The sequence below is a fragment of the Schistosoma haematobium genome, chromosome 3 (assembly GCF_000699445.3).
Source record: "Schistosoma haematobium chromosome 3, whole genome shotgun sequence".
NCBI classification, from domain to species: Eukaryota; Metazoa; Platyhelminthes; class Trematoda; order Strigeidida; family Schistosomatidae; genus Schistosoma; species Schistosoma haematobium.
Genome location: NC_067198.1, coordinates 5,385,779 through 5,398,374, shown reverse-complemented (window position 1 = coordinate 5,398,374; position 12,596 = coordinate 5,385,779). Strand labels below are relative to the sequence as shown.

The window sequence follows — 12,596 nt, the reverse complement described above, 5'->3', positions numbered from 1 at the left end:
GAAACGACCGTCTAATGCTTCCAAGTTTTCCATGATAGTCTAGCTTCAACTGACTCATGATCTCAACTATTAAAACTGTGTAACTGTTTAGCTGACATATACTCTAGCAAACACCACTAAACTCATTAGATTTTTAGCCTGAATCACCCTAACCAAATAGTCAAGCTCTCTTGATAATATATACAGTCTAGAAAACGGCTGGACATTCTCCAAGGAAATAGTATTTAGATAGGCAATAAGAGAAAGGATAATGTAGACAAAACGAGATTGAACTGTACAACGGGCTACCTATTCATATATTCAGTTCTTTATATTTGTCTGAGAAAGTCAAAAACTCATAACTGAATAATTTGACTAGGGTTTAGTGTTCGTGGCGAGGCTATAATTTATGAACGAGCCAATCAGATGTAAGATAACGAGTCACGAATTTGGGCGCGGAATTCATTCATCCATTTGACTAAATAGAGTTTAGGCATTATAGCTGATGTCAGTTCGTGATGAAAACCCTAAATCTAATTCTAAACCCTAACCATCACTTGTAAATGAGAATTCCAACTGCTTTATAACCCTTATTTAGTCCTAATTAGGAGTTGTTCACTCTCAAAGTCACTTCAGAGTTGCTAAAAGGTCGTCCATAAATTAAAGTCTCAACGTGTTCGTTTCTCTTCACTACTGTTATAGTTCTAGTATTTTGTGATAAAGTACCTTAAATAGTTGAGATCATGAGTCAATTGAAGCTAGACCACCATGGAAAACCTGAAAGCATTGGACGGCCGTTTCGTCCTATTGTGGGACTCCTCAGCAGTGCGCATTCATTATCTCAACTGTTTAAATTACTACAATCTCCACAAAACCCTTTCTGATAAAGTAATTATTTAATAAAAAGAAGAAAAAAAATCATCAAAGTTCAAAATTACTCAAAATTGTACTTTTTTTCAATTGTACTTTAAATCATTCATTTGATGTAAAATTGTATAAGTCATGATACAAAATAGATATCCATATCAAAACGATACACATAGGTGTGTGTGTATGTATGTATGTATGTATGTGTATCATTTCATTTTTCTTTTAAATATCAACCAATGATAAACATTGGAAGGAAAAAAAAGGAATATGAATTCATAAAACCCTACTAGATTATTTCTTTCTCCTGGATACCACTACTAGTACTATTTAAAACAAACACAACACGCATATTGAAACATTGAACAGACTATTCAACACTTTGAAACATTGAACAGACTATTCAACACTTTGAAACATTGAACAGAATAGTCAACTCTTTGAAACATTGAATTCATTCAAACAAGAAGACTGATTGTTTAAGAAAAAGAAAAAAGAAAAGAAAAAAGAAAAAAAGAAAAATGGTTTGTTGCAAAAAACAAAATAAACTAAATGATAATTATCTTGATAAAATTCATTCACATATTGATTTAAAACAATTAGAATTATTAGAACGTCAATTTATATTAGATTGTATTGCTGTTAGAAAAATCTGTGATGATTATTCTAAAGCAAATCCAAAACATGGATCTATTATACCACCATATAATGGACAATTAGATCCATATGCTAAATCATATTTTGAATCATTAAATATACAAAAATTATTAGAAAAAACTGGTCAGGTTAGTTTTATTTCATTAATGAATATATATATATATATATATATATATATATAGATAGATAGATAGATAGATATATATAGATAGATAAATCATTTATTTTGTTGTTGTTGTTGTTGAAGAAATAGATAGATTGTAGTTAGTGATTGAATCTAGGAATAGCTCTTCTACACAACCCCAAATGCCCTGGTACGACCGAGAGCACGGAGAGTCCGCTCACCCTCTCCAAATGCTCTCACATGGCCACACGTATATAGCCTCTGCCACACAATTCCTAATCATTGCATTCTCACACCAGAGGTATTGTTTACGGAATTCAGAGGACGAAAATCAAATGTCCGGCACTTTAAAAGGGTTAGTGGACATGGAGAGTCCACCTAAGGGAGTTGGAATACCGTGATTCCAAACCAATGGTGCACATGAGCTCCAGTATCCAGAGGGCAAAAATGGCGTACGAACCAATCGTTGGTCACCGGTTACCATCGGACTGAATCTCCTCACGATGCTCCACTGTCTTGTGGATCAGACCTTCAGGTCGAAGGCTCTGGGTGTGGCCCCCTAGGAAATCGCCTGCTTCGGTTTGGGCACCCAGACAGTATCGTAGCCCTCACACATATCGAATGAGATTTGTGTGGCGCATATGTAGTTGGTGCCTCCTTGTACCAATATCTATGTGTTAAAATAAAAATAATTAAGGGGGCACCAGATACATATATGCGCCACACAAATCTCATTTGATTTTTTTGAAGGCTGTGATATTGTCTGGGTGCCTGAACTGAAGCAGGTGGTTTTCAAAGGGGGACATAACCGGAGCCTTTGATCTAAAGGTCTTATACACAACGCAGTGGAGCAATGTCAGGAAATGAAGTTCCATAATATCCGGTGACCAATAATTAGTTCATACGCCATTTTTCCCCTCAGAATACTGGAGCTCATGTGCACCATTGATTCGGAATCAGGACTTTTTTACTCCCCTAAGTCGATTCTGCATAGTCACTGACCCGTATAAGCACTGGACATTCGCTTTTCGTCCTCTCAATTTCGTAAATAATAACCTCCGTTTCGAGAAGGCAGTGATTATGACTTCCTTGTCAATGGTTATATATACGTGGCCATGTGAGAGCATTTTGTGAGGGAGAGTGAACTCTTCTCATCCTCATCCGTACCAGGGCATTTGGGGTCAGTTAACCTGTAATTCAATATTGAACAAACATGTTTCAACATCAAAGTTCTTTTCTTTAGAAAAAAAATAGGTCATACAATAAACCCTTAATTAAGTTTACTAAGAATAAATATTTAGAGGTTTTTTTACTTTAAATATTGATTCGTCATGAGCATAAAACATCTTAGTTTTGAACCGAAGTCATTTACATGAACATATGAATTATATTGTGCTGTGAGCTACTTATATACACATAAGTAGTATATAACGATAGTCACGGATAGAATGTATTACAGCAGAAGATCAAGAAGGAAAAAAACAGGAAAGGAAAGCCATTTGTATGAAAATGCATGAACAATGAAATCTGAGTCGATGGACTGATATTTGCAAAATGAACAGTCAAGTTCGAGACAATGGATTAATATTTGGCAAATTAACTATTTACTGTATGTTTCTCAGATCTTAGTGAGATACTCAGTAATTTCGTGTCAAATACATTCAATTATCCCCACTCGTGTTCTTGTTCATTACAATACTACTGAAGAAAATCATAGTTATTTTCATTATCAATAATAGTTTGAATATTTTACTGGAAAGATGGTAATGACATAACCAGTTATTATAACTGTTTTCCTTCCATTTGGAAATTGAGCTGATAATGTGAATGCATAACAACATAGACTACTTGGTTGGATTCGTAGCTATGATCACGATTACCGGTTGAAAACATTGGACGACAGGATTCAGAACAGGTTACAATTATACAGATGTATTCACTTTTTTTCTATCTCCTTCTTGAGTTTCATTATTTCTTCGAATATACGATTGAATTCTATGTATATACTGATATTGAATGCTACGATAGTTACATTGTGTGAGAAATTTTTGTAAGAAAAAAAATCATCCGATAATGAATTGGGTAATTTGATGATTAGGAGTATTTGAATTATAGTACAAACTAGGAATCCTAGAAATAATACAATTTGATCAAGAATTACTAAATAAACACGAACGAATGTATTGTATTTGGAATTCGAAATCAAGCATTCAACAAGTACAAAGGAATCATTAGTTCATTCAAACACCACATTCGCCACAGTTTAAATTAAAGTCTAAGTGTCTTCTTAAGTTCATTCTGTGTCTATCCAACAGTGTATTGAATGTAGACTCTATATGATCTAGAATATGCTCATTAGTATTGGAATTAACAACCGAAATCGGAACACATTCACCTGCTTCCTAGGATTGTATACAATCACCGTGTCAATTGTATGTCGAAACCGCTATCTACAATTCAAAGCACATATTTCTCAGCAATACCTTCCCCCACGAAATAATGTTGGATCTTTATATCCCCAATTAATGAATAATGTGGCTTCATTTAAAACATATTTCTCACATTGATTGGAGTATACATTGGAAGTGAATTTGTGATAAGGATAAACAGCAGTTGATATGAAATCATCCGAATTGTAATCGAAATCGAGCTCATTTAGTACTCGTATTTCACATTGAACAACTTTCCTACAAGAAACAAATGCATTATGAGGAAATCGAGATTTGATTCTTCTGAATTAGTTTCCTCAAATTTATTATGAATATCATTGGAAAAATCAACATCTATCAAGACTACATCAGGTTTTCGATCATAATTATGTTCACTCAACATATTTTCTTCAGATTTGCAAGGAATTTCATCAGAACTATGTGAATCATTAAGAAAAACCATATCTGGTACAATAACATGAGAACTCTGACAAATTGATTGATCAGAAACTGTTGTCTCACAAGGATTCTGAGTTTCATTTAACTCTGGAGTGCTATGCGACTCTATACCGCTTTTCAAAGTAGAGGATAAAGATAAATGATTATTAGAAACACCAAACTTAATAGGATCACAATTGTAATTTTTAGCATTATTTGCAGTGGAATGAACCGTAGTATGACAAACTGATTGAATGTATCCAATCTCACCATATTTAAAACATTCAGCATTACGAAATGCACATGAATTACGAGAATGAAATTTGCCACAGGATAAACATTCACCAAACTTGATCCCACCTTCGTGAACTGTATCGCATATTCTCAATGAACTATCAACACAACGTTGAGTACGCATTGGATTGGGATAACATAGTAATTTGGTGGAATTTTCGATGTCCTGATGAAAAATTTTATGAAATTCTCCGCCTTTACCACATTCGAAATTTGTATACTTAACATAGTCTAGCAGTAGTTCCTTGAGAGTTGCATAAGGAAGCGAAACAAGCTTTTCCGGCATAATCCAAGTTTTTAATAAGCTATATGCTTCTTTTCCGATGAATGTGAGGAAGTGAGCTACAATATTAACATCCTCATCATCTTCCTTAGTCATAGCCCAGATTTCGAACCTTTCAAAATAATCCTTAAAAGTATCAAAATCTGAATGTATGTCCAACTGTTCCATCACAGGGTACATCGCGACGCCAATGTGATAATCAGGAGTATTTGAATTGTAGTACGACTTAAAAATCCCAGAAATAACGTAATCGGATCAAGAAGTATTAGATAACCACAAACTAAAGTACTGTACTTAGAATTCGAAATCAAGCATTTAACATGTACAATGGAATCATTAGTTCATATAAACACTACAGGTAACCCCCTAAAGAACACAAAAATCTAAAAATAGGTTCAATCATATATGTTTTATAAACAATCTAACAATTCAATTTTGAACATTTTAAATAAAAGTACAATATTGTTCTTATGAATTTATTTCAAAAGTTTTTTTTCCTATTAAAGATGTTACATCTTTTAAAAACTAATTATAGGCTATTTTTTTTAATTATGTAAAATCTAATTTATATTTTCTCATAACCCTTAGAAACAGAAATTACCTTTCATTTTCATTATAATTATAGATTCTATTTTTCCTAATGATCAGTATATATTTTTATATTTCAATGGTTAAGATTATGAGTCAGTTGAAGTTAGATCAATATGGAAAACCTGGAAGCACTGAACGGTCGTTTCGTTCTACTGTGGGACTCCTCAGCAGTGCGCATCTATGACCTCGCCCCCCTGGTCTAGCTTCAACTAACTCATGATCTTAACCATTGAAATTACTCTAATATCCACAAAACCCATCTGATATTAATCAATATATGCTCATTAGTGACTGGCTTCAAGAGGTATTTCCTGGAATTCTAGTGAGAAACCATCACAAGTGTAGTTCAACCGGATCTACTGTGAGATAGTAACTCACTGAAGACAATGGTGGATGTGTCGCTCAATTTTGTGGATTGCTTGAAGTTAGACATTAACACCGTTAGATGGCGGCCGGTTCAGTGGCCTAGTGGTTAAGTGCTCGCGCGTGAAACCGGTAGGTCCTGGTTTCGAATCTCACAGGGGGCGAGGTCGTGGATGCGCACTGCTAAGGAGTCCCACAATAGGATATATTTGTATACTTTAAATGTTTATCCTATTTTCATAATTATTCTACTCATATGTTATCTATAGAAGTCAATTTCCTTTGATCTCTACCAGTAAGTGTTTTTTTTTCAATAGTGCATCTTAGAATAATTGAGGAAGAGGAGCGGGGGGCGGTAAAAAGATCGTGGTATCGATATTTTCATAGCTCAAAGCTAGAAATTACTAACATCCAGGCATATCAATTTATCAAATATTTTCTTCGGGACTTGTCTATCGCACACCTTTAAAGATTGATTCAAACTTGTTGCCAATAGGAATATTTTTTTAATTTAAGAACTGTAGTTCCATTTGCAAGCAATGATGAATAGTGGCTAGCAGTCGAACCCAGGACGCGTGTTTCGCCCCATTTGGGACTCGTCAGATTGATCAATTACAGTCCTAAACATCAATAGGAAGATTCAAGTAAATAATACCAAGTGAATTTCAACTTCACTCCATTGCACTAGCAAGTGGCTATCAAGACTAAGTAGCTAAGTGGACAACGTGATGGTGCTTGAAGCGAATGGTACTGGGTTTAAGTCTTAGAGTGAACATCAACTCTGAGATGCAGAACAACCAACTGACGAGTCCCAAATAGGATGAAACGCGCGTCAAACTGGATTCCACTGCTAGCCACTATCCATCATTGCTTACAAAAAAAGCTTGTGAATTAAGGTAATATCGAGGCATACGCACAGTATGCACATATGCCAATAACAGACTGATCAATTGCAGCCTTAAACCTCAATGGGAAGATACAAGCCAAACGACACCAAGTGAATATAGTTCCATTTATGAAAACATTAGTAGTTAACTTTGAGAAAATATAAGGGAATTTCAGGTAACCACATTTTGGGGAATTACTGGAAAAGTTCAAAGAAAGTGTCGATCTTAACTTACATTTTTCAAAAGTTCGTTACTTGTGAGGTTAATTTTGTAATAATTTAGTAGTTTCATTCTTTTTTTCCTTCTTCTTTTAATTTAGACACCACCTGGAACATCAATTGAAGGTGAAATAGCTGATAGATTTATTATAAACGGTGCACCAACGGATTATATTCGACGACGTAATAAAAATGGTTGTGGACATTCAAAAGAAATATGGGGTGGACATTGAAATGAAGTAGTAACCTAACTATGAATAGAAAATGAAGTGGACCAAAACTTCATATTTCATTCCTATTACAACTAATAGTATTATTACACAAAAATGTCTTTAATATCTCTTTATGTGACATATGACTTTGTATGTATAGTGTACTATAGCATTGTAATGATGAGTATATTAGCTAATTAATAGTAAACACGTTTATTTCTATGAGAATAGATATCTATGGATGAATTAAATGTATGCAGTGAGATTCAATCTTATTGATATCAAAAGGGCTTTGTGGATATTATAGTAATTTTAATAGTTGAGATCATGAGTCGATTGAAGCTAGACTACCATGGGAAACGTGAATGCACTGAACGGCCGTTTCGTTCTACTGTGGGACTCCTCAGCAATGTACATCCACGATCCCGCCTCGCGAGATTCGAACACAGGAGCTATAAGTCTCTAATCCACGAAATTGAGCGACACATCCACCATTGTCTTCAGCGAGTTACTATATTACGATATTATTCAACCATTGTCTCACTTCTAAAATAGAAGTTTATACAGATAGATCACTGTGATTTCTTACTAGAATTATAAATGGATAAATGAAAATAGGTGGATGAGTTGAAGTTAAACATTAACACTGTTGGATACCGCCCGGCTCAGTGGTCTACTGGTTAAGCGCTCACGCGCGAGACTGATAGGTCTTAGGTTCGAATCTTGTGAGGCGGGATCGTGGATGTGCACTTCTGAGGAGTCCCGTAGTAGGACGAAACAACCGTTCAGTGCATCCAGGTTTTTCATGGTGGTCTAGCTTCAAATGACTCATGATCTCAACTATTAAAATTCAGTGTTCTTAATTAATTTCAATACTTTTATTTCTTATCAAGAATTACATTAACTCAGGTAATTCTTCTGAATGTTTGTCTAACTTATCGTGTATAAATCCTGTCTTGCATGATTAAAACTAGTAATCGGACACAATGAAGTTTAATAAGAGTGAACCTGATCTCTGTACCATATCCAAGAAATCCAAGTCTGTTAGGTATTTGTAGATGGTCGACAGGATATCGTGCTATATGACACTTTTCAATAGAGCGTAGTTGCAATTTTGATGGAGATGGTGTTCCCAGTGAGATTTGAACCAGAACCATCAGGTTTCACAGTTTGATATTTTATCACTGAGTTGTTCGGACTTCAGAGTGTGTGAGTGACTTTCCTCAAAGATTGATATCAATTGGTAAATAATTAAAAAACAAGAGAGAACTGAACATTTGGCTGTCACATACTATTTCGAAACTCCTATATAGTTAGCACATACGATTCTACTCGTTATCTTGAATTCAGTCATAATTACTTCCACATTATGTTTTGAAGAAGGCGTGTAGTTAAATAGGTTTTGTGTTCAATAAAGCTTTAGTTTTGTATAAATCTTTTCAAAAAATCTGGCACGTCTATTATAAGTAAAATAATATTGGCGGAAAGCTCGTAAAGAAGGTTATCCATGTAACATCTGGAATTTTATAACGTCATAATTTTTATTGACAAGTTACCGACGTTTGCTCTTTCTACCGGGAATTTTACTAAATACCGTATATAGACATATTCACGTACTCTCTAGTACTAGCCACAACTCAATTTTTTTACAGTGCAGTACATATGGACGGAATATAACTGGTTTCTAGAGGAAGGCAGGGAGAGAGGGAGAAACAAGAAATAGACAGCAGATGGAAATTTATTTCATTATCCAAATAATGTATCAATATAGTCATTTTGATATATTTATTTTGTACTCAGTCAGTCAGTCAGCTACAACGTAGGACCAGGCACATACATGCATCGGTTCAAGTTGCCATTACCTCATTAACACAACAAGATGAACACTAAATTCATAGAAGTAGTTACTTCAATGGTAATGATATATAAAAACGATTGCATATAAGGATATAATACAGGAAGAAGAAATTAGTTCGTAGAAAGGTATAAATTAATTTTAATCTCATAGTTTAAGGGAAGATAGAGAGTGTATACACCGACGCCATTGTGATCGATTCTGAGCCATATCACCCTGAGTCTCCAACCATTGGTTACGATAGTCACGCGGAACCCAACCAAGTAATCTGCATCTAGTGCGAAATAAGTGCTGCATACTTCTAACAGCACTTATTTTGTACTATTTTTTTAGTATCATTTGAATAACAATGATTTAAATAAATATCATACTGAATTGATTTGTAATATCATATTTAATCCCCATTTAACATGAAACTACCAACAAAGCAAGCTTCCAGTGTTCAATGTCCGATGCCTTTACTTGTTCGAGACTACATATTAAAAACCTCACTTAATAGCTTGAAATGGTGGTCAGAACAGTGAACCATGACGATTTAATCAAACTATGTTAGTGAAATCACCCGTTCTTTGAGCTCGTAACATGTCATGAAGGTCAGCACACAAATCCTGTAAACTGTAACAATAATTCTCGTTCAAAACTATTTAAAAGGCAAAACAATACGGTTCAAGAGGAAGTCGGATACGAAAATTATGAATAGAGGAGGCTTTGGCGATTCGACGTATCAAGCCTTATCTCAGTGTTCAAAAGTCGTATGTCCAATATCTTAGTTTATCTTAGTCCTAACATAACTTCATAGTTTTCCAGTTACTCTTGACACATGTTGGCTTTCTCCTCGTACACTTTTCAAGTGGACGATTATCTTTCATATTTCTGTCCTATATTTTATTTTGATGAGTACGCATCCATATTATCTTCCTTATAATCACCTGTTATAGCTCAAAGCCACCAATCAGAAGTAGCGAATTATCGATCGGACCAAGGACGCGTAAAACAGTGGATAGCTCGTTTCTGTATGTCATTTCATTCTTATTAACCCTTGTCTAATATGTAACTTTAAATTCTGACTAGCTTCTAGAACCTCTATTAGAGATGCAACAGTTCCACTTTTATTATAGACCACTACACGTTAGAATAAATATGATTATAGTTCTAGCAAATGATATCGTAGAAAAACATTTCATCTCTGAAACATCTAAATTTTGTCTGAACAAAATGTTTTACGTAATATCAGTTAATATTCCATGTCTAAAGGTAGTTCAGTGTTCTGAAATTTTTGACATCAACCAATAACTCACAGTATGTATCATTACCAAGGTTTGATTTGATAATTTCGAATAAATTGAGCATTGGGTTGATTGTTATAAATAAAAATAATATATTTGTAATATCCAAATGAGTAGAAAATTAGATTTTCTGACGTTTCGTGACTTAGTGTAAGTCACTTCTTCAGAGAATAAATAACTAAATTAAAACTAATCCAAGTTTAATTTAGTTATTTATTCTCTGAAGAAGTGACTTACACTAAGTCACGAAACGTCAGAAAATCTAATTTTCTACTCATTTGGATATTACAAATATATTATTTATTTACAATAACTCACAGGTCTAAACAGCATAAATCTACTTCATTTCAGGCAACCGAACGATATTTTATCATTAACCATCAAGGATCCGAATGTGAACAAGATGATCTCAAGTGCTGACAGAAGTATGGGGGAGGTTGTCATGTACTGGTTGAATGATACTTCTTGAAGTAACTGTAAGAAAAAATAGACTAAAAGTGATCTTGATCGTCTGAGAGTGAATGGAACATCCGACTTTTAAGTGATTAAATGTTACGGACGACCCAACAACGTTTCACAGCAGGTAACTGAGACCCACGGGACAAAGCCTGCTAATTTGGGGGAACTTTTACAAACCTCGTCCGTTGTGAGAAGGCAGAATCGCTGCAGACGTCAAGCAGACACCTTATTGTCGCACGCCTACGCAATCTGCGGTACGACTTCGCCCTCAAGCACTAAGTTGTTGCTTTAGATTTTACCGTTCCCCAAGTGACCTGTCTGATATGATACAGTCTAAAGGAATGACTATTCCTGAGGGTAAAGCTCGGCTGGGTCATTTAGATACACAAGCTTAACTAGCACGCCATGACAGAAGCTACGGCCGGAACTAGCCATCACGTACAAAAATGTATGACTTACAGCCGATTGAGTAAATCTGCACTTAGTGTAAACCATATGAAACCTTACTCTATCACAACTTCTAGTTTATATTATCCGTCTCCGGCGGTAAGGTCTCAAAAAGTACGGAGCTAACACAAAAATTACTCATAAAAAGGTCGTGTGACCGACCTCAAGCAGTTGTCCTTCGTGCACTGCGGTCACGCTCTCAGGTCACTAAGACCACCTCTAATCCAATTTCCTTTTCAGGTACCTCCAGAACAACCCCTCCACGATGTGGGCAACCGGGAAGTGATAACCGCCCTCATACCTCTAACAACACTCAAGGCCACTGTATTCATAATCAACCTCTCTCTTCAATTCCTATTATTCCTCCTACATCGACTTTCACCTCTAAACTTCCTTTTTCGGCTTCCTCCTCAAATGTCACCATAGCCAACGATTCTAGTGCCCAAAACACTGTCCCAGGTCTACTGAAACCTCGCTCCAAACTACACGTTGGAGCCTTCAACGTACGCACCCTATGTCAAATCGGTCAACAGGCTTCCTTGGCTAGAACCCTGAAATCTCGTACCATTGATCTATGTTGTGTCTCCGAAACACGCATACAGGATCCTAGTGTGGTCATCATCCACTCGACTCACCTCGGCAAAACGGAGCCAACGAGATACACCCTCCGTGTATCTGGTGACCCGACGGCCAGTTCTCGTGGACTGACTGGTGTGTGTATAGCACTAAGCATGAGGGCGGAACAAGCACTGTTAGAGTGGATCCCCGTTAACAGTCGTTTATGTGCTGTTCGGCTAAACGGCTCTGTAAGAACCCGGAAGGATAGGGACACACGTCGTTGCCTTTTTATCGTTTCTGCCTACGCTCCCACCGACTGCAGCTCAGATAATGTGGAAGATGAATTTTACAGAAAGCTATCTGAACTTCTTCAGAAAGCTAAACATTCAGACATAGTACTCTTAGCAGGTGACTTTAATGCTCAGGTAGGTAGCTTAAACCAAGCAGAAAGACATTTAGGTGGGCATTTTAGTATTCCGGCTCAGCGAACAGATAATGGTGATCGTCTGCTGCAAATGTGCTCAGACAATCGTTTATTTTTAGCAAGCACTAATTTTAAGCATAAGGAGAGACATCGTCTAACATGGCGACCCCTACACCAAACCAACGATGGACTCAAATAGACCATATTGCCATCAGTCATCGTTGA

General features: G+C 35.8%; 1 protein-coding gene across 1 annotated transcript; it reads left to right on the top strand.

Annotated features, from left to right (window-relative positions):
- The first annotated feature begins 964 nt into the window (after window positions 1-964).
- On the top strand, window positions 965-9,213 carry MS3_00004873 (uncharacterized protein). Its single transcript, XM_051212849.1, has 2 exons — window positions 965-1,631; window positions 7,232-9,213. The coding sequence occupies exons 1-2, from the start codon at window positions 1,368-1,370 to the stop codon at window positions 7,361-7,363; spliced, it is 396 nt and encodes a 131-aa protein (XP_051068770.1). The 5' UTR covers window positions 965-1,367; the 3' UTR covers window positions 7,364-9,213.
- The last annotated feature ends 3,383 nt before the right edge of the window (window positions 9,214-12,596 follow it).